This window comes from Mustela lutreola, chromosome 6 (assembly GCF_030435805.1).
Source record: "Mustela lutreola isolate mMusLut2 chromosome 6, mMusLut2.pri, whole genome shotgun sequence".
Lineage (NCBI taxonomy): Eukaryota > Metazoa > Chordata > Mammalia > Carnivora > Mustelidae > Mustela > Mustela lutreola.
In genome coordinates, this window is record NC_081295.1 from 2,304,432 (window position 1) to 2,326,871 (window position 22,440).

Below are 22,440 nucleotides of genomic sequence, written 5' to 3' on the forward strand. Positions count from 1 at the left end.
AGGGGGACCACTAAGCTCTGTTTGGACACTGCTTCCTGCCCTGTCACCTTCAGACTCTCTCTAGGCAATAATGGGGGGAAGTCTTAGGGCTCAGCTTATCTGATTCCCTTCTCTCAAATAAATGGTTGATGGGCTTTTTGTCCTGAGCTGAGACTGACAATGTCCAGCATCTAATCAGGATTGGCAGCCGTGCGAAGAAACAAGAAAATGTGACTCATAGTCATTGTTCCACATATTTTGAAAAATACATTTATGTATCTTTTTGTTTTTAGATAGGAGGGTAAACCCAGCCTCTGTTACTCCATCCTGGTGAACAGAAGTCTCTGTGGGTTTTGATCACAGTTTTCAGCCATACCATACTGTTACTGCGGCTAAAAGTCATAAAACAAGAAACTCACCATGTGGCATTTCTTTCTCCCAAATTGTGTCTCTCTTCCAAAATCTGCTTGTTTTAGTTTACTATCAGAGACTCTGGGTAGTTGTTTTTGTATTCTGTATGTAGTCAATGATTACTATATTGCAGAGATTTGTCTGTTGAAGGGTGAAACCAAACTTTATCTTTTCTTAAAAAAAATGCAGTTTACTTAATCCTTAATACATCCCCATCAATACTGCCAGCCAATCTGAAAAATCCTCTAATCCTCTGGTTCACCATCTGGTTCTTCCTAGGCTGGACCCAGTCTATGTCTAAACTGTGAACATTCTCAGTAGGTTAGTCACGACACCTGCTTCCCCACCAGCCCATCAGTTGCATCTCTGTTTCCTGACCTTTGCTAGCCCTTAGGCCCAGAATCCCACCTGGAAGGAGCTTTGACCATTCTGTGATGGAAGCAGCTTTAAGATATAACACAGCAATAATTCATATTATTAATTCATTAAGTAAGTTCCCACGCCTTCTGGAGGTGTTAGAGATAAAGTTGAAAATCAAGGTTTCTGTTCTCAGATCATTTGATTCTAGGTCAGAAGCAAGAGCAGATGGCATAAAGCATCAGGGAATACGTGTGAAAGAAAGTGTAACACACTTAGGTAATTGTTATAAGACTCCTAAGGACGCCCAGTGTGGATTTAAGGGAGGCGTTCTACAAATCGACCTAGGGGAGCAGGGGTGCTGTATAAGGCTGTGTTGGCGTGGGACCACGGGACGGTGCCAGCAGCACCCCTGATATATTACAGCCCCCCCCACCCAGTATAATAGTACCTGCACAACAGATCACCACAGAGCCTTGGAAGAATGCAGAAAAGCCTCAGGAGGTAGTTTTGAAGAAAGGCTTGAAGTATGAATACTCATCTGCCAACAATGAGGGATTCAGTTAGCATTCGGACGGCTGATTGTGATGTCCAGAACCCTGTCCCTCCATACCCAGCCAACATGCCCATTCACGAGGTGGCTCCCAGCGTGTGAAGGTCACGGCCGAGGACCCTGCTCCCTCAGCCCAGTAAGCCCGGTTCCTACTCCTGATGTTCCCTGCACTTAGCTCCCTCACTTTCTGACCCACAGACCGGCTTTTGGGGACTTTTGGCTCCTCAGTGTGGCTGCTGTTCCTTCCCGGGTTTTGGGTTCACACCGTCTGGGGTTTGAGCTGCTTGTAGCACAAGTGGGATGTGCTCCTTCCGTCTGTCCAGGGGCCCAGGAGGCTCCGACACCACAGGGGGGCTGTGGCCTCCGGACGCACGTGGTTGTCGGTGCTATTGATTACAAGACCCGAACTCTTATTTCTGGGTGGAAACCAGAGCTCAGAGAAGGGAGGCCATCAACTCAAGCCACCGCACAATTAAATCAGGGAGCTGGGGTGTGGACTTTGGGTCTTGGGCTTGGACGCTGTGGTCTTTCTACCCCACACCCGTGTTCTTTCCGTAAGTCGACTTAACTCCTTTTCATTCACGCCGAGGCCACGTACCACCTGGGGAGTCACCTGCTCAAACGCTGATCACAGCTTTTGGGGGGAAATCTTCCTGATTCTGTATTTTATGAGTATCTCGCACCACCCAGCCCTTCCCCTGACTGCCCCCAATGCATCTAGCTTTTGTGTTTTGTTCAGTTTTATTTTTAATCCACTTAAACATTTTCCTCAGGGCTACACAGGAATGTGCATTTCTGTGCCCTCAAAGAGCGCTGTGGAAGTTAGGACCCCTGTACCTTGCGCTGCCTGTCTGGGCTCCTTCTCCACCTCGACAACTGCTCCTCGTTTCTTGGAACACTCAGCTCAGGTAGTGACCACCACCAAGAACATGAGCATAAACAAGCCCGTCATTCACCCAGTTACTAACTTCTCGATTTTTGAAAATAATTTTTGGACAGATGGCTCATTAAAATGTAGTAGAAAACATCAAAAGTGTTGCAGACACATAATGAAAATATATACATGATGCTTCGATGTCGTGCCTGAAAGCCTTCCTCCCCCCAGCTGGGCAAAAAGGCAGAAGTTTTTGTTTTTAAGCAAGAAAGGAAAGGGAAGGTTTCTAATTATGCTTATGTTAATTAAGTTTTGGCTTTGTCTCTGTATTTCAAACCTTGTAATAACACAAGTTATGTGAAAGCGATTGTTGCAAACCTTTACTGGCCCCTCAGGATATTAAGAACAGTCTTTAAATTTCATGTAGACAAATCTGGTTTTTTGTGTGTGATTTATTCCGTTTTTTATGCTTAAAAGGTTATTCCCCAACCAAGACAGATAAATGTTCAGCTATATTTTGTTGCTGTTGTTACGACTTCATTTTTTACTGTGAAGATTTTAATTATCCCTAAGTAGCTTTGTGTATTGGGGAAGTGAGACTTTAAGCTGTTTTCCCCCACAAAGGGCCACTTTCCCCACAGCAGTCATTAGCTCCCTATCTCTCGTAACCGCTGTGCAGCCTTTCCCGACTGTTGTACGTCCGTGTGCATTGTCTGCAGCTGCTCCGTGGGACTCTCTCCCACTGATTTATGCACAGATTTCTGTGTCACCGCCGCTCTGCTCTCATCAACGTGACTTTCAAGTGTAAGTTCCAGCTGATACCGCATAGTCTCCTGTTCCTCTTTCTGTTCTCTCCTCCGTTAGTTTTCAGCTCATTTTTCTTTCTTTCTTTCTTTCTTTCTTTTTTTTTTTTTTTTTTTTAAGATTTTATTAGTTTATTCGAGAGAAAGAGAGAAAGCACGGGCAGGGGGAGTGGCTGAGGGCCAAGCAGGCTCTAGAAGCCCACATGGGGCTCGATCCCAGGACCCTGAGATCATGATCTGAGCAGAAGGCAGAGGCTTGACCCACTGAGCCACCCAGACGCTCCTTAAGTATGTACACAAGTGCGCACCCAGTGCATGCCTAGTACACCCGCAGAATGCACACAGTACATCCCAGTACAAGCCCAGTTACACTCCCAGTACAAGTTCACCCCCAGTACAACCCCAGTACAACCCCAATACAACCCCAGTACATGCCCAGTACACACCAGTACACCCCAGGACACGCCCCGCACACCCTCAGGCCTTGGCACCTGTTGTGGACCTGGCTTGCTTCCCCAGGCGGCCCTGCAGCGGTGACCGGCTCTGTCACTGCCTCCATGTGTTTGCAGGACGTTCCTCCCTGTGCGGACCTCCGGCTGCTCTGCTAACTGCGCGCCCCGCCTGGCACCCTGGTCCTCCCTGCGGATCTCCGGGACATCCTCCTTGGGACTGATCTTTGTTTCTTGTTGGTCTCCTCCAACCAGGGTGACCCCGGCAGGGACTTCCATCTTCTTGGTCCGGGTTTTGCTACCTCAGCGTATGGAAAGGCACGTGGACACAGAGACAAGCCTCGTCCGCATGTTTTTTTTTTTTTTTTTTTAAAGATTTTTTATTTATTCATTTGACAGAGAGAAATCACAAGTAGACGGAGAGGCAGGCAGAGAGAGAGACAGGGAAGCAGGCTCCCTGCTGAGCAGAGAGCCCAATGCGGGACTCGATCCCAGGACCCTGAGATCATGACCTGAGCCGAAGGCAGCGGCTTAACCCACTGAGCCACCCAGGTGCCCCGTCCGCATGTTTTAAAGCAATCGAGGGCCTCGAGGCCTCTTACGGATTCGCGCTCTGCCAGCCGCGAGGGGCGACGCCTGTCTTGCCTCCTGTTCGGAGCGGCTTTGCCCACGACCTTTATTCACGACCGAGGGACTCCGACGGGTAAGGACAAAACCAGGTGCAGGGCCGGGGCAGAGGGAGGGCGGCTGCAGCTCCGCCGCGTTTCCGGAGCGCCTGGGCCTCTGGCGGGCGTCCCGGGGAGCCCCGGCCCCACCGCGCGCCGTGGCCTCCCTCCGCGCGGGGACCCCAGGCTCCGGCGGCTCCGTGGGCGGCGAGCGCCCCTGCCCTGGGTGGGAGTCCACGGCGAGAGGGGTCCCTGCGGTCCGGACCCAGGGGCCCGCGGACCTTGCGGCGGTCGGGGAGGGAGAACTGGGGGTCACAGGGGTCCCCCGGCCTCCGGGGAAACGTTCCGGCCAGACCCCAGCCGACTCGCCGTCCCGGCTTGCGTGTCCCCCCGAGGGTCTGCCGGCTGCTCCCGACCGCGGCTCAGAGTCGGAGGAAGGGTCTTCCCTCCCTTCGGGCCGGTGCAGGCCGCGTCGGACGATCGAGGAAGCGCGAACTCAGGTGTCCGGGCACAGGGGCGGGCGCGCAGCAGCGCGGGGCCGCCCGAGCTCCGCTCCGAAACGTCTGTTTTCCTGGAGAAGAAAGTCTGGCCCAGTCTCTCCGCGGACCGAAGCGCCACCTCGAAGCTGCGGGCATCAGCCGGGGCGGGGCGGGGGGCATTTGCAAACACGGGACGAAAGGCTGTTTTTATAGAGAATCGAGCCGCTAACAACCGCGGCGGGAAGCAGGCGCAGGGGAGGCTCTTCCGCCGGCTCCACAGGGCTGAGACCTCGGTGTCTGCGTCCGAGGGACCCGGGCCTGTGAAACACGCCACGAGGGGACACCCCTGCGCAGGGAGGGGCTCGTTCCCAGGCCGCCGTCCGGGCCCCGTGGATCGGCCTCGGCCTGCAAAGACGGGGCTCGGCATGGGCTGCGGCAGCCCCGCGGGGCGGGACGGGAGAGGCGCGGGGAAGAACCGCACGACGCGACGGTCCTTCATTCTCAAGGGCCTTGGGGCTGCGGCAGCCCCACACCTAACGTTCTTACTCAGCCGGTCTGCGCGGCCTGACCGCTGGGAGGGCCCGTCCCCTGGGTAGTGGATCCTCCCTAGAAACTCAGGACGACAGCTTTTTCGGCCCTTTTTCCTGGACCGCTTCGTGCCGGGAACCAGAACATCTCCGCAGGCCGCGGAGCCGGGCCTCAGGCCCCGGAGGACTTGGGCTCCTCCGCGCAGGCCCCCGCCCTGCGCACCGTCCCGAGGGCCGCACCGTCCCGAGGGCTGCTGATCTGCGCCCTTTGTCACATCCTTTATAAACTGGCACACCGGAGTGTCCTGAGTTCTGCCAGCCGCTGCTCTAGCGCGTTCCTAGAACCTCGGAAGAGGTCCTGAAAACCCCCAGTCTGAATCCTGTGGGTCAGAAGCACAGGTAACAGCCTGGGCCTCCCTCGGGGAGACCCCAGTCTGCAGCGGGGGTGAGGCCGTCTGGGAGGCCTGAACCCTGGCCTGTGGGATCTGGGTAGACAGCGGCAGAACTGGCTTGGTTCTCAGACACCTCCCTGCCGACTGAGAGTGCCTTCGGGGTGTGCGTGTAGGGGGGGGGGGGAGGGCGGTGCTGTAGGAATTGGGTCCAGGAACTCAAAGAGGAGGGGTCCCTGGGGGACTTGGGAAGAACGGAATGGACTTTTCCCAAGACTGCTTATCCTTACAGGAGATGCACACTACTTCATTCCCAAATTAGTCTGACAATTCAAGCTTAGGTTAAATGATTCTTTAAAATATATATATATATATATATATATATATATATATATATATATATATATTCAGCATGCGTGTGCATGAGCACAGGGAGGGCGGCAGGAGAGGGAGCGAGACTCTCAGGGAGGTTCTCCACTCAGCCTGGGGACCGATGCGGGCCCCATGTTATACCCCAGAGCTCATGACCCAGCTGAAAGCAAGAGCTGGATGCTTAACTGACTTAGTTAAATTATTCTTAAAAAATAGCCAGTAGGACAAAAGAAGCATTTGCTTAAAAAAAAAAAAAAAATTTGCCTTGCTATGATGATTCCTTTACCGTATTCTCGTGAATATACTCAATATTGACTTACAGATTTTACGGTTAAAACTAGGGCAAAAAACATCAAAACAAATGAAACGTTGCCATTCACAGCAGCGTGCAGGGAACGAGAGGCTATGATGTGCGAAATGGGTCCGAGAAGACAGTTATCATATGATCTCCCGGACACGAGGCGTTTGAGAAACAAGACAGAGGGTCAGAGGGAAGAGAGGAAGAAATGAAACAAGACGCAACCAGAGAGGGAGACAAACCATAAGAGACTCTTCATCTCGGGAAACAAACCGAGGGCTGCTGAGGGTTGGTGGGATGTCTGAGTGCTGGGGGGCTGGGGGGCTGGGGGGCTGGGGCTGGACACGGGTCGGTGTGTGCCACGGTGGGCGCTGTGAACTGTGTAAGACTGATGACTCGCAGACCTGTACCCCCGACACAAATAATACATTATATGTTAATTAAAAAAAAAAACCTAGGGTAAAAAAAATCATCCTTCTTCGATCCTCACACCATGCTGGCAAAATCAGTAATCAAAGCACTCGATCAAAGCACAGATCCTGTCGGTCCTGCACATGGCAAGTGTCTCCCTGTGCCGTGCCTGACCCTCCGCAGCCTCCGCTGTCCCTCTGTTGAGCAGAGACGAGCACAGACCCCGCGTGCACCAGGCGCTTTGCTCAGCCGGGACAAGGTGTCCTGCCCTTGCGGAGCGCAGGACGGAGGCGTCTCCTGCCCGCAAGCTCTTCTGCGGGGGATGGTCCACGAACGGAGCCAAAGGAGGCAGAGCGCAGGACGCTCCCGTAACCTCCAGTCTCCCCAGGGAGGCGCCGTGTCACACGTGTGCATGTGCACACTCGCGGGGCTGGTAACTGGCCCTCAGCCACTCATCGGTTGAGGTTTCCAGCTCGGAGCTCGTGCAGGGAGCACTGGGCGCTCCGGCCGGGGGGGAGGGGTGTGGGGTGGGGGGAACTTGTGTCCTGGGATCCTCAGCACCTTGCTGGCTGCTCGCAAACACCCTTCCACTGCGCACGCGGCGCGGCGGCAACGGCCCTTTCCTGACGGAGAATTCCGCGCCACTGTCGCTACCGTCCTGTGACGGTCTCTGTCATGCCGTACTTCGAACGATTTCACCAGGAGTAGGAAATTTATAGAAATTTATATTCCTATAAATGCCGTGTTTTTAGTGATGGTTCATGTTCTAAGAAAGTAACTAGCACGGTTTTAAGAATTCATCAAGTGCTACTCAAATGCCTGCTTAGTTTTGTGAGGTCCGTGGAAACGGTGACTGGTTCCAGTTCCTCCCGAAGCCTAGAACAGAGGCGAGCACAGGGCAGTCTTCCAAGTTTCACTGTTGATGATAGTCTTTCGGGGTCTTTATGGATGTTTGTTGCCAGTTTCTGTTCTTACCCTGATAAGCGACAGTCATTTCTCTTAGGACAGAGATCAGTCATCACTAAAACTTCAGTAAATGACGGTGGTAGTAGTAAATCTGCATGCCGTCGGCCACTGGAAGAAAGGGACATGAGAGAACGTTTCTGGGAACGTTTCCGAGTCACTGAGCGCGCTGCGTTCCCCACACCCTCCCCGGCCCTCAAACCCCGATTCTGCGTCCACTTTCCCACTGCGCTCACGCCGCTTCCTTTAAAAGAAACTGTATGTGTTCGCCTTACGGATACGAGCCTTCCTGTCTGTGTTTCTAAAAGAAACTCGAGTCTGTCCAATGGGGAGCGCTTTAGAAAAAGAATGAGGAATACATTTATTTTCCTTTAAAACTTTCTGGAGGGCGTGGTTACTCTTGCGAATTGCCACGGCCAACGCCGCATCTTGTGGACGATGGTGTGTTCGCGTCCGTTCGTGAAGGGCTGTAGGGTTAGCTTTATGAGAGCTGGAATAGATTTTGGAACAAGTATGCTTGGCTTGAGGCCACGTTCATGTAATTGAAATAAATCCCTGAGAATCGCTTAACTGGCGATGACCACAGAGGACGCCGGGTTAGGAGAGTGACGCTTCTGTCCCAGCGTCTCTGCCGACCCACCCGGAAGGCTGCGGAACGCCACGCAGGCTTTTTATTCACTTCTCTACTTTTCCACAGGACTGTGCTAACTTCTGGGAAGTATTATTCGTGGGCACAACGGTGGAGTGAGCTGAATAGATTTACGTAGATATTTTCTCATTTTTACTTCCTCCCATTATAGAGAGTGTGTGTGTGTGTGCGCGCGCGCGCACGCGTGTTCTCTCTTACCTCCGGTGTGAGATTCCTGTGACCGAACGAGAAAGTCTTCGCCGGAGCCGTGTGCATCCCTGAGTCAGACACTATCCGCGCTCGCTCGGCGACCCGGGGCCCCCCGCTGCCGATGGCCCAGAAATCACGGAGCCGGGTCATGTCGACCTTCCTCACCAGTGAGATAAAAAAGTCTGTTGGGAGAATTTTAGATAAAAACTCCTTCTTTAAAATTTCCTCCTAGCTCATAATTTACTTTTCATAATGAAGAGATGCTGTTTCCTTGGTATTTTAGCCTTTTTTTTTTCTTCCTTGTGAATAATTTTTTGGAAAAAAGCTGCTGTTCCATTTCCGAATGTCACGACTGTTTTGTTGGAAATGGGGCTTTGGGTATTTCCCATAAAAGGGGCTGACTTGGATTCCAGTTACATTTGGGGTCTTTCTGGGCAGACTGTGGAACGTTAGTATGTAAAGTGGTTTCTGGAAGCCTGTGAGTTACCAACTGAAATGATGTCCCCCGAGCCCTGGCTGGTCCCCATGAAGGAAGATGCATACAAGGGTGGTTGCTCCCCAGTTTTATTCGGGTCTCTGGTTCCTGATCATTGTGGAACTGTAACATTCTAGCGCTTTCTGGCTCACGGTTATAGTCTGTCCTCATCGCCCAGGGTACGTTTGCCTGGGCCGCCGTAACAAGGTACCACGAACTGGCTTACACAACAGAAATGTCCCGCCTCGTGGACCTGGAGGCCGCAGGTCTGGGATCGGGCATCCCAGGGCCACGCTCCCTCTGAGGGAGCTGGGAAGGCCCCAGCCTCCCTCCTGGCTCCCAGCGGCTCCCTGGCTTACAGCGGCAGAACTCACGTCTCCCACGGGGTTCTCCCTGTGTCCACGGTTCCCTTCTCTAGGGACGCCGGCTGCCGTGGATGAGGGCCCACTGCTCCGGTATGATCTCAACGAATTACAACACCGTGAACATGGGAACAGAAAACCCCACTACAGCGGAGTGGGGAGCTTGGGTGGGGGCGCTCCCTCGACCTGTGAGGCACACGGGGAGTCGTTGCAGACCCCACAGGAAGAGATCAACTAGACGGTACGTGGACCCGACCTTGCACGTGGACACGACCCTCCCGACTGGGGGAAGAGACACGTTCCTCAACCTGCGTCAGCTCAGCCAAGAAGACGCCGCCAGACTTCCAACCCCCGCGGACTTTCCGGCTACGACCGCCTCCCCATCACTCCGCTCCTGACAGAGCCTCCTGCCTCTCCTTTGTCCTCCAGACTCCCCTAAGGTTTGGCCACAGCTTGTCTGCCCCCGATGGCAATTCCTCTCTTATTCCCCAATAAATCCGTCTTTGGCTGGTGAAATAACTGGTAGATTTATTTCTAAGGTTAACCCTAGAAAGACCCTATTTCCAAATAATGTCACACTCTTCGGTGCAAGGGGCTAGGACTTCAACGTGTGGATTTGGGGATGGGGACAGGAACATCACAGTTCGACCCACAATGATGGCTAACATGCCTTTTGTTAAAATTGAGTTGGTTTTGAGGATTTGGGAGGATTTCGTGACACTCTGGAGATTGGAAATACCAGGGCCGGTGATCACGCCCCTAGAAATGAATCATTCTCTTCATTTTACCAAATCCTTTGAACACATCAACTTGCAAAATGCACCAGCCTGAGCTAAACCACGGGGGTCAGTCAAACATGCCCATCGCAACGCAGAAGACTCAGCATCTCGAGCACCAGAGCCCTCACGTTAGCGGGGGTCGCTGGCTGAGATCCCGACACACGCTTCTCCGCACTATTGTGGACGGCAGGAGCTTCAGACCAGTTGGGTCTTCGCGGCACAAGCAGGAGAGTCGGACTCCGGATCTCACTTCCGCGCCCCGGAGGTTTTAGCCTCCTTCGGTTACGGAGACCCAGAGGCCGGAGGGGCTCCGTCCCGCTTTCCTGGGGACACACCAAGTTCTGTTTTCATGTCCTCGAGAGAGTCATTTCTCCTGGAGGCCAGGTTTCAGGGAGCACGGCCCCTGTTCGCATCTCATTTTGAAAGAAAACTTGAGCTGCCTCTGTTTTGACCCAGACCTTTCCAGTTGGGTTCTTCTTTCCAGCTGGTCTCTTGGCTCAGGGGAAGACCCTGTGGGCCAAGCAGCTTCCGAGATGGGAACTGAACCGACCCCTGCAGCGTAAGGGTGGCCCCAGGCCAGCAAGACCTGCCCGCGACGGACTCCGCGGCAGCGGTCACCAACCGGCTCTGCCCTCCGGCGCGCACCCGGCCGCTATCGCCCTGCATTTTCCTTATATAAACCCAGAAATGTTTTCCACCTTTTGGGTATCGCCTTGGACCCTCGTTCACTGTCTTCCCGGCGCTGGCCTCACGGAAAAAATCCTTCCGTCTTTCACCACCACTGGCCCCTCGGCCTTTGGGTTTGGTCAGTGGGGAGTGGCCAGAGCGGGTCTGCACGGGACCCTCCGTCCCGGAGCTCGGGCACCCCTGCGCCCCTCCTCACGACAATTTCGCGGTGATCCCGCGGCCAGGGACACTCGAAGTCCCCCGCACTCCCTGTCGTCTGCGGGGCGTGCTTCACCGAAGACCCATTTCAGCGAGTCGCCACCGCGGCTTCTTCTCGGCAGGTGACGCCTGTGGGTGGGGTTCCTGGAAATCAGCGGTTGGAAGTGCTGCTCGTCTTGAAAATGTTATTCGAGGGGGGATGGGGACGGGACCGGAGAGGGGGGTGGGGATATGGACATTGGGGAGGGTGTGTGCTAGATGAGTGCTGTGAAGTGTGTAAACCTGGCGGTTCACAGACCTGTACCCCTGGGGATAAAAAAATTGTATGTTTATTAAAATAAATAAATTAATTTAAAAAAAGAAAACGTTATTCGAGGACTTTTCTTGGCATTTGATTGAACACTCTGACCCACCGCACGTGATTTCTTGAGTCCTTTATTTGAAGGTTTATCCTTTAAGGTACTCAGTAGAGCCGTCGTCTCCTTTCTGAAAAAACTGTCTTCCTGTCCTCTAACTGTTCATGCCTCTTCATGCCCTGTGAGCTTTCCACGTGGCTAATACTCCCCTGGGGCGATTATGTGTTTTTGAAAGTTGTCTTTTTTATTTTAATTTATTTTTTGGTCTTGCATGTGGTCCATGTTCGTGGTCTTCTGTCGTCCGGGACACCGGGTGCCACATCTGGGTAGATTGTCCTCACGGAAGTGCCACAGGATTAAAAATGAGCGCAGAGGTCATAGCCTGGGGTGGGTGTTTTTACGTAATCATCTTGGTTGCTTCAGAAGACAACAGTGCAGAGTGATTAAGCCCGGGAATGTGTTTCCAGAGCTCCCAGATCACATGAGGCCCTTCTCCACAGCTCGTTCCCCACTCCCGGCTCCTCTGCCTCACCTGTGCACCGGCTAAACGGGCTAAATGACTCTCAGTGCCTTTGTGAGGCCACACCTGCGAAGTCTGAGAAGGGACATCATGCTGAATCATGAACCACATTTGCAGCAATTCCTAAAGATGTGCCTTTAATAATAGCCCTTTTGTGTCTGATGACGGCTGGTTCTGGTTGGGTCCCAGCATGTCAGCCTGAGGCTGGGCTCCTGGGGTGGGGGGGGGCAGCCCTCCTCAGCGGGCAGCAGGGGCCTTGGCCGGTCACAGGAGGTCCCAACCAAGTCCTTTTCCAGATTACGTCTCCAAACCAAAGAGTGATGTTTTCCTGCAGTCTGCCTACCTCTGAGTGCTTGTGGAACATTCCAGAAAGTGGAAGTTTAACAAACGCCCAATAAGACATTCAATTTCACTTCCCTCCCCACTGCCTGTAGGGGCTCCATGTTCTCGGTCGTTCAAGTGAAACGATCTTGGCATCTCACCAGCGCTGTTTTTCTGTCCATGGTTTCCCTATCTTTATTACATAAACATCGTTTCATTTTATGCTGTTAATCTGTGACGTCTTATGCTATGCCCCAAATCACCCTATTAGAGTGAACACGTGGAAACCCTTCACTCTGCTCTATCAGCAAAGGCTTTGAAAACAAACAACATTGTTATTATTTTTATTGAATGGGATTAATCTTCACGATCTTGTTGGCCTGACTTTGTGGACAGAGCAGCTGCCTAAATCAATACCGAGAGTGGAACGGAGCCTCTGCCATTAACTCTGCTCTGGAATATGGAGTATCTGGGATTTGAGCTAGTTTTTTTTCTTTTTCCCTTTGTAATCAACTGGGTTTCTTCACGGTTTTATAAAGAGGAAAAGAAGACAAAGGGATCGATAATTTTTGGAAGCAGTAAGCCATTCTCTTAAATATTTTTCTCAGAGATAAAGGAATTTGCTATAGAAATGAATAGAGGTATTTGATTTTAACACTGTTTCCCAAAGAGGGGACCAAGCATCAGAGTAGCACTTAGAGGTCTGGGAGATGGGTCGTTTGTTCTGAGAGAGAAATGGAGTCAACACAAGACAAGGAGACAGAAAGAGAAGGAACCAAGGATGGACAAGGTCCCTTGAGATACGCACACCTTGAGGTCCCTCTGGAGAGACTGGGAGCACCAGTCCTTCCTTCTGGCCCTGCCCTGTGGGTGGGTGCCTTCGGGCAAGTTCCTTCTCTGAGCCTCAGGCTTCTCTCATCTATGAAAATGGATTGTTAAATCCACGTTAGATGGAAGTTAAATGAGAAAAAGGGCAGATGAGCACAACACTCTTCCTAGAACTTGGTAAACGACTGACCCTACATTGTTTGAATTAATATTTTCCCCCAAACTTGGGGGACTTGGGCACGAGGTGTCATTGCCCATTTAAACAGCCGACTTCGCTTTTGTTCCCAAGGGAAGGCTCTGGGGCCGTGTGGCCAGGGGCACCAGCGGGGTCCTGCGTCCAGGCGCGGGGGCTGGAGCGCGACCGCGGCGCGCGGGGAGCCGGCGGGGTGAGGGTGGGGGGCTGCATCCCCTGCTGGCCCCCACCCCGGCCCCACGGTCCTGCGGGCCCTTCTGCTCTCGGGCGGGGGGCCCAGCGCCTTGGATGCGTGGGCGGCTGCGCAGGCGGGAGGCCCCGTTTCCGCGGGCGGGTCAGCGGCAGGTCCCCGCGCCAGGATTTTCTTATCTTCAAGCAGGGAAAGCAGCGCCGCGGCACCTGACTCCCTGCCTCACCCCTCCGGTAGGGCGAACGGGGGTCTCCGGCGGTTTGGGGAGTGGTTGGCGAAGGAAGGGGTGCGTGTGCGTGTGTGCGCGCGCGCGAGTGTGTGCGTGTGTGTGTGTGTGTGTGTGTGTGCGCGCGCGCGCGCGAGTGTGTGCGTGTGTGTGTGTGTGTGTGTGTGTGTGTGCGTGTGCGTGCGTGTGTGTGGGGGCGCGCGCGCCGGGAGCGAGAAGGGCAGAGTCTGCCGCAGGCCCCCTCCTCGCCTCCCCTCTCCCCGGCCCTTGGTTGCTATGCGGTTTCTATGGCAGCAGCATCCTCAGACCCAACGTGCACCCATCGTTTAGAGCCAATTAAGGTAAAACAGTGGGGGCTGGGAGGGAGGGCGTGGCAGTGGCGGGGGCGGGGCGGGGCGGGGCAGCCGCGGGGAGGCAGCGAGGGCAGGTTCGCGCCCGGGCTCCGCCGCTCTTCGGCCCAGCGCAGCGGCGGGGGCAGCAGCTCGCGCGCCGCAGCCACAGCCCCCGGGCCGCAGCCCGCTCGCCCCGCGGCCACACCGCAGACCCCCTGCCCCCCCCCCCCAACCCCGGGACCCTCCCGCTCCGGGCGCGGACCCGACCGCCTCTCCGCACTGCCCGGCCTCTGCTGCTTCTCGCCCGCAGTACTTGAGCAGACGGAGAGCGAAGTTTTAAAAAATGCCGATTGCCCAGTTGCTGGAGCTATGGAAGAAGATCGAGGTGGAGCCCATGGACATAGAGGTGAGTGCCCGGGGAGACCGCCTTCTGCGGGAGCCGGGCGGCGCGGCGTGGGCGGCAGAAGGGGCTCCTACCGACGGGGACTTGCATGGGACGGACCCTTGAGTATTCATGTGTGCAGAGCTGGCGCGGCGTGCGCGTGGGTGCACCCGTGCGCGCGGACACACGAGCCGGGGGCATGTAGGTGCCCGCGCGCGCACACAGCGGTGTGTGGGGTCAACTAAATGAATGAAGATCAACACTGGGAAGAAAGAAATTGTTGCTCTTCAACCAAACTTCGGGCTTCCTGAGCTCTGTGTGTATCTGGGGGTCCTCCCGGGGCTCCAGCTAACCCGAGTCTGTTTGGTCTTCCTTCAACAAGTGGCCGTCCATGGTAGGAACTCGGCTGGCTCCAGCTGAGGACGGAAAGCAGGGCGAACCCGGGCGACCTCTTAAGAAACAGGAGGCGCCAGGATAATGCAGGCTTAACACTGTGTGCTCGGGGGAGAGGGGCTGTTACAAAGAAAGAGAAAACATAATGGAATGAAGGTGTCGCTGAGGCGGCCCCTCCCCTGGGCGGGCTGGTGGGAGTCACCTGTGATACTGTTTCACTCCGTGCTTCTCCAGGGACCTGGAACTCTCTGGAAGCCTGATCCATGGGATTTGATTTGCTTAATTTGAATTATAGATAATCAACATACATTTTCCCATGAAGAAGTTCCTCAAACTTACCGGTTATGCAATTATGCGTCTGAGACCACCCCCGACCGTTATCAGACTACCTGCGGAATTACTAGACCTACGTCTCACGTGTCTCTAGCGACTCTGACTGCTTTCCCACATGGCACATTCCAATAACTTGCTAAATGTTGACAAAATCCAAGCTTCAATTTTTGTTTTATTTCCTATCCCAGCATCCTGTCTAAATTCAGTTCTTCACATAGATGTGACTTATGTTCATACGCAGCCTGTTTTTTGACAGAACAGCTTGTCTTTGCTGCTATGACAAGCCCCGAGCCTAGAGAGGTGACACCTCGGCTCCTGACTGTCATCGACTATGCTGTTCGCCCAGGATGGCGTTCCTGGTGTCCAAGACCGTTCCTTCAAAAGAGCCTCTCACAAGGGTTGCTAGTTCAGGGTTTTCCTTTTTGTTGTTGTTGTTTTGTTTTTTGAGATTTGAGTTTTTTAAAAAATTGAATGAATGAATTGAATTGATAACGATTAGCCAGAAGTTCTTTTCTTACTTCCTGGAGCTTTCTGAAGCCCTCTTAGCAATCTGAACTATGTTTGTGGGGGGGGGGGAACCTAGCTGCCAACGACCCCCCCCCCCCCCCAAATCTGGGCCCCACGAGGTGGGGAAGGATTTGGCTGCAGGTCCGGAAAGGAGGAGAGCAGTGAGGAAGCCAAGGGGCTTTGCAGAATCTCTCGTAGGGCTTCCGACTCCGCAGCCACTGACCAGAGCTCTAAGGAGCAGCTTGTGTCGTGAGTATTTCGGAGATGGGCTGAAAATGGAGCAACAACGTATGTATTCATGTTACTTAAAAAACATGTCATGGACAGCACTGCCTTGCCACCCCGTTTAGAGGGCAAATTTTTAAAGTTTTTGAGGCTGATGTGTATGACACAACAAATCATGAAAATTGGATAAAGTAGATGGTCCCGAAGCAAAAGAAATTATCCTTGGGGTTCCTGGGTGAACATTTGAGCACTGTACGCCGTCTGCAGTATGCTTTCCGGAGACAGAGCACCCACTCCTATTGCTTTGGAACCCGGAAAACCAGAGCTTTTTCTGGAACAATTAAACGTGAAGCGTTGGTCCTGAGGTCCTCCGGGTCCCGGGGGGTCCTCTGAACCCACACAGAGGGGAGATCTGTCTGCTTCATGACTCCGAGGCTCATTTCGCTTTCGGGTTTTGTGCATGTTTTAGGTTGTATGATACTAAAATGTCTCTCCTATCCAGACTTTGGGAAAAATACAGGGAAGACATTTGGCCCCTGAACTCCGAGTTAAATAGCATAAACCCTTGCGTGAGAAGCTTCGCAGGCCCTTCCTACGATAGAAGCTGCGATGCTGCGGGCTGGGGCTTCTGTGACTCGCGTTTGCACAAATTTAACAGGACCGATGACTGTCTTAGCGGCCAGCACTCCGGGGTTCCGCGTTTGTTCTAACTCGGGCTGCTCTCCCCTTGCCTTGCTTTCTCAGACCGGCCCGGGTTGGGTTGGAGGCGCGTGGGCCGGAGACGTGGCTCTCTTTACACAAACCAGCTTTGCATTCACACGTAGACGGGGAGACTCATTTGACTGTCGAGGGAGAGTATTTGCAGTTTTACGAACTGTTTTGAAGTATTTTGGTATATTTGACCAGTGAATGAGGTGTATTGACAGGGAGACGTATGCTGATCAAAAACCGGGCCCTCCATAAAATTCCTGAAGAATCTGGGCTAAAGAAGAAGCCACTCATGGTGTTTTAGCGGGGCTCTCAGTCACTGCTTGCAGCAGACTTACTGCGGCCAAGGGCACACGTGGGTGAGGGGTGGGCAGGGAGGTGAGGAAACGGACGACCGGACGAGTAAGGGGAGAGCAGAAACCCGCCGCGGGGGCTAGCTGACCTGTTTATGTCCTTTTTGTGTTCTTTTAAAAGAATAAGCCTGACCTTTCTGGGATGTCATCATGCATTAAAGAAGGGAAAAGCCCCTTTTTTCAATATTGCAGATCAGATAGGACTCCCCGACATCTACGGTCTGGCTTGTCCGCTGCTGGTTATCTTACGGCCTCTAGATGAGCAGACTGCCTGGAAGCACGGGGCCTGGGGCGTGTGGTGGCCTCGGTGCCCGGCTGCCCCCGGCCGGCTGTCCTGGTGCCCGGCTGCCCCCGGCCGGCTGTCCTGGTGCCCGGCTGCCCCCGGCCGGTTGTCCTCCCAGGAGCGCTCTGCATCCCTCGATGGTCCGTGCCGTTCTGTCCGGACACATACAGGGACTCTGAGGCCCGGGTTAAACAGTCAGTTTTGAGCCATGATTCAGTGAGCAAGACTCAGACCCAGACCCTCCTGGTGAAGCCTTGTCCTCCGCAAACCCTCTCCTTTACGTGTTTTTGGGCCAGGAACTTGACTCAGTCTGAGTCAAGTCATTCTTTGAGCGTCAGCCGAGACTCTGATTTTATTCCACTCAAACAAGAATGGTTACAAACACCTTCCCTCTGTCACTTCTCCGTACCTGTCTGTCAGTCTTTGAGCCCCACGCAAATGCACAGCCCCCACCTCGCGGGTAGGGAGTTACGGAAGCACAGGCCTCTCCTTTCGCTGGTGGCGTGAGTTATCCACGCTCGGCTGATGGAGCAGTTCCCAGCTGTGGAGGCAAACACTCAGGGCTTCATTCTCTAAACACTCAGGGCTTCATTCCCCGCCTGTTGCAGAAAGACCCATTTCCTGCGCGAAGCTTCACACGGTTTCAAGTAGACGCAGGTGGGTGGGGGTCTTGGCGCGGACGCCCTGTTCTGTGACAGGGACTAGGCTCTTCGTCCTCCGTGTTGACTACCTGTACGCTGGTCTTTACGCGACTGTTGCCGCACTAACGCTGCTCCGTGTGTCTTTGTTGTCAGACCGCCGAGGAGGACCTGCACCCGGACCCGGAGCCCACCGTCGAAGAGACCGCGCAAGAAGTAATTATACACGTTTTATGGGGGCCTGGTTCTTTGGGGAGGAAGGCGGGACTGGGGAGGACCAGAACTTGGAGATTCATAGCTCGCGGGTGGTTGTTTCAGTGAAATGTATGTGTGCGAACACACGCCTACACACACACACGCACAGTGTACACTGGGGTTATATGCTGGCCAGTATGTTTCCCCCCAAAGGGGTACACGAAACATAGGAAGCAGAATCACGCCCCGAGGTCAAAGGCATAGTGTCTGGGCTTGGGCTTTCCAGAGGGAGAGGACGTGTCGTCACCAGTGAACACAGGCGTGTGCAATAAGCAGCGGGAGTGGAAGGGACTCACGGTTTCACCTGCTGGAAGGTCAGCGCCGCGGCCTCTGAACACGGGCGGGGCTGAGCTCTCGGGGCGCCGCCAGCAGAGTGGGGGAGCGGCCCCTCTGCGGGAGCAGTCAGGGGTGTAGACTGGGGGGAGAGACCGGACTGTGCGGAGGACGCCCCGCAGGGGCATGGAGTGGGAAAGGGCCCAGGGCATCCGCTGCCGCTGCCGGTGTCAGCCTGGTCTGCACGGGGCCTGGGATAGGAAAGCGCTTCCTTCCAAAGCTGAACCACAGCCAAAGACAAGGGCTTCTGTTGGAGCTGCTGCATTCTGGCCGCTTGAAGAGGGGCCTGTCACTGGGGAAGGTTGACAGCACAATTAAGAGGCTTTCATTTCCCGAGGTGCTTAGCGATGCACCCGTCGAAGCATGAAAGTTGTAAGATGTACGTGTCTGTTGACTGTTCAGAACAGCTGTGGGGGCGGGTCAGTGCACACGGCTGGCTTTACAGACGGCCTGTCGGTGCTAGAAACAGTCTTTCATGCCGGCCGATCTGCAGTTTCAGCCGGGGCCTCTGGCTTACGATCGATCGGTCCCAGGATGACATGTTGGTGAAATGCAGGGAAAGGGCATCGAGCTGCCTCGTCTTTGCTGGGCCTTTCCAGTCCACGCGGTTGTCACTGCTCTGCCGGGGGCAGCCCAGCTCTGCCCCTGGCTCTGCAAGGAGCTCCCAGCATCTTGGACAGGATGTTTGGCCTCGTGTCCACTGTGTATTCCCTGGGAGAGTAGGTGTAGCCCTGTTTGTGCCAATTCCAGAAGTCAAAGGGCAAATGTAGGAGCCAGAGACTGACTTCCCTGAGCGGACAGACTGACAGCCGCTCGGCTTCCCAGGAGCGGGAGTGGCTAAGGGAGGAGTGCCTCCCTGCACACGGCCGAGGTCCACACGCCCAGGGTCTCAGAGAAGCCAAGCCACGCCCGACCTGCCACTTGTACTTACGTTCCGCTAGGCCCTCGTGGGGATTCTGACGGCCAGAAACCTCTGGTGTGCTTCTTGCAGGCAGGTTAACACGGGTGGTGAGCAGCCCGGCTCAGGAGGCTGGCTCTCGGCGCTGCGCTCGGTAGCCGTGCCCACCCTGCCTGCGGGAAGGCCAGCCTGAGCGCCGAGACTGCAGCGGGACATGCACAGAAGTGCTTGTGCAATTAATAGGGAATCTCTTTTTTAAAAAGGTTGTTTATTTATCTGAGAGAGAGAGGTCCATGAGCACAGATAGGGGAAGGGGCAGAGGGAGAAGCCAACTCGCCGCTGAGCAGGGAGCCCGATGCCGGGCGCAATCCCAGCAGCCTGGGATCATGACCTGAGCTGAAGGCAGACTAAACTGACTTAGCCACCTAGGCGCCCCTAACAGAGAATATTTTAATTCGTTAACAGTATTTATTTCCAGAGATCTCCTAGTCTCAATGTGTCTTATCAGATGGAAATGCAGATGCTGGTTTGTCATAGTAAAATAACTCGACATCTTTAAAATTATTTTTTATAACAGGAGGTGAGACACAGTGAATTATTACTATTTCCTGATGGTAGAAAATCAACTTAACTTTGACTTTTAATAAATAAAAGAAGAAAGTTCCAGCAAATTTTAGGAGTAATTTTGCAGGACGTACTGGGGATACGTGACAGGTTTGTGGTGTTGGGGGCTTCCTGAGAAATGACGGGGCCACAGGCCGCTCCTGTGATAGACGATGCTGGAGGCTGCCTACAGGTGCAGCCCCGGCAGCCCCGTGTTTACACGACCACCTGCGGGTCGGGGGGCAGCGCGCACCTCCCTGTACGTCCTGTTGACCTTCAGAGTGGAGCCGCGGGCCCTCCTGAAGGATTGTGGCTCCGACATGGGAGGGAAGCAAGAGAGAGAAGTCTCACGTTTGGCCAGTCTGTTTGGCCTGTGTGATGATGAAAAATCCTATTTGGGAAAAATCATTCAAATCAACACAGTTCATTCATTCACTGGATCAAGCATATTCATGGGTGACCGACCTGTGGGCAGAACATGGTGCCCGGCATGGAAGGGTGATGAGGAAAGTGGGTGTGTCCCAGAGGCACGTGGGAGAGGGCGCGGGAGCCGCTGCAGCCTTGTTGCTCTGCTGAGGCTACTTTGTGGGGCTCCTTCTTCACAGGGATGTATTTTTTTTTTAAACATTTTTATTTATTTATTTGACAGACAGAGATCACAAGCAGGCAGAGAGGCCGGCAGAGAGAGAGGAGGAAGCAGGCTCCTCGCTGAGCAGAGAGCCCGATGCGGGGCTCGATCCCAGGACTCTGAGATCATGACCTGAGCTTAAAGCAGAGGCTTTAACCCACAGAGCCCCCCAGGCACCCCACAGGGGCGTGTATTAAAGCAGAGGACGCACTTGGGACGTCTTCTGTCCGAATATCTCAGTGTGTGGTTCTCATCAGTTGTATTTCACATCACGGCTCTGTCTGTGGAGGAACAAAAGATGGCGAGTGAGACAGGAAGTTGGCGCCACGTGCGTCTTCCCCACGGCCACGGAGAGAAAGGCCCCCCGCCCTGGGGCGTCGGGACTGGGGTGGAATGTTTGTGTCCTGAGTCCAGAAGGGCGACTCTTGGTCAAATTTCACTTGACACACAGCAGGTGAGACCCCCAGAGAGTCTGGAAAAAACCACAAACTCCAAACAAGAAACACCTTCGGCAGAAGGCGTCAGGAAGCGTTTCTTCAGCCGCGTCCCTCGGGGTTAGGGGGAGGGACTCCCAGTCGTGGAAGGGAGATCCGAGAGCGGAGAGGTGACTCCTGGGTGTGTGGGAGGCTCTGCACCGGCTCTGCACCGGCCGGGAGCCTGTCCCTGCTCTCTGGGGGCCGTGGTGTGGAGTGGGCGGCAGCAGGAGGGCTCCTCCCCGATGCGGCCGCTCAGCCCCCGACACCGTGTCCCTGCCTCTGTGTCGTAGACGCGGGTGTTTCAGACAAGTTCCCGATTTCACAGAACGACCGCGGAAAGTCCTGGCGTTCGGTGTGTACGTCTTTAAAGTGCTGCGCCGTCAGGACTCTGTTTATTAACAAGCCCCACTTGCTGGTCGACTCTGGAAACCAGGTCCTGATACTTCGTCCCACATCTGCATGGCTTCACTCTTATTTCCTCCAGATGGCTGGGGTGTCTCCCTGTCCCCCCTGAGCTTCTACTCCGGGTTTTGACAGTGGAGAGCCTGACATCTGTAGGGCAGGACAGAGTGTGGGGCCGCACTTGCTGAGGTCAGAGGTCAGCTACGCAGGCCAAGAGCTGGGGCGGGGCGGGGAGCGCGGACCGCGCAGGGAAGACAGCTCCGGCCGCCCTCCCGCCGCTGTGTGAGGATGCTTGAGGATGGCGTTCCTGCTGCAGGGCCCCTGGCTCCTCAGGGCTCAGGTGGGCAGCTGCTGGCACGGTGACCTGTGACTTCAGAGCACCCGTCAGCGTGGCCTCCTCAGTGACCAGCAGCCCGACTTCTGAGCAGCTGCGTCTTGGACCCCTTGATTTGTCTGCTCGGGGGACGCAGGCTGGAGCAAGACCCGGAAAGAGCCTCGGGCGACCTGGAGACCCGCGAGAAGGGTGCGGCGCTTCCCAGGTGTTGTCAGAACCCTCTGGGCTAGAGTCGGGTCCCCGGTCGTCGCCTGGGTCGCCCTCGCCCACCACCCGCACGTCCCAGCAGATCCTCTCCGCCCCGTCTCGCACGGGGCTCCAGACACAGTTCGTTGTTCCTCTAAAAAGAGACAGAAGCAGCGATCCAAACGGGCTGCATAGAAATGAGACAAGAGGAATAATGAAGCCTCAGGACTCACGAAGCCATTAAGAGCGAAGCAATTAGGTTTCCAGCGACGGTTTGCAGTTGGGAACAGAGGGACGGGCTTCTGTCCTCGCGTCTTCTCCTCCTGCCTGTCAGGCGCTCGTCACGTCTCCCGAAGCTGGGGTCACCCACGCCCCCCTTCCCTGCCGGCCCAAGTGCGTTCCTGTTCTCCTGTCCAGCAGAAGCCGGGCTTTCAGCCCTTCAGAGGCTCTGGCCAAGGTGCCGGGACCGGAACGTATGTGGAGGAGAGGGTCGTGTGGCGGAGCCGGCAAAAACCTTACGTGTTTGACCCACCGTGGGGTCGGCAGGAGGGGTTGTGGGAGGATGTGGCCTCTTTCTGCTTCTGGGACCAAGCTGGCCGCATGCACGATTCTGTGGGTGTGTCTCTGCGACGACAGAAGGACGGCTCGGGCAGCGCTGACGGGACCGT

General features: G+C 54.6%; 1 protein-coding gene across 3 annotated transcripts in view; it reads left to right on the plus strand.

The window, feature by feature from the left end:
• Positions 1 to 14,163: 14,163 nt before the first annotated feature.
• RPS6KA2 (ribosomal protein S6 kinase A2) overlaps positions 14,164 to 22,440 on the plus strand; it is a 292,155-nt gene continuing 283,878 nt past the window's right edge. For all 3 annotated transcript variants that reach the window (XM_059176553.1, XM_059176557.1, XM_059176554.1), the window contains exons 1-2: positions 14,164 to 14,241; positions 17,814 to 17,873. In XM_059176553.1, the coding sequence (XP_059032536.1) occupies positions 14,179 to 14,241; positions 17,814 to 17,873 (123 nt within the window). In that variant the 5' untranslated portion in view covers positions 14,164 to 14,178. The remainder of the gene's footprint in view (positions 14,242 to 17,813; positions 17,874 to 22,440) is intronic.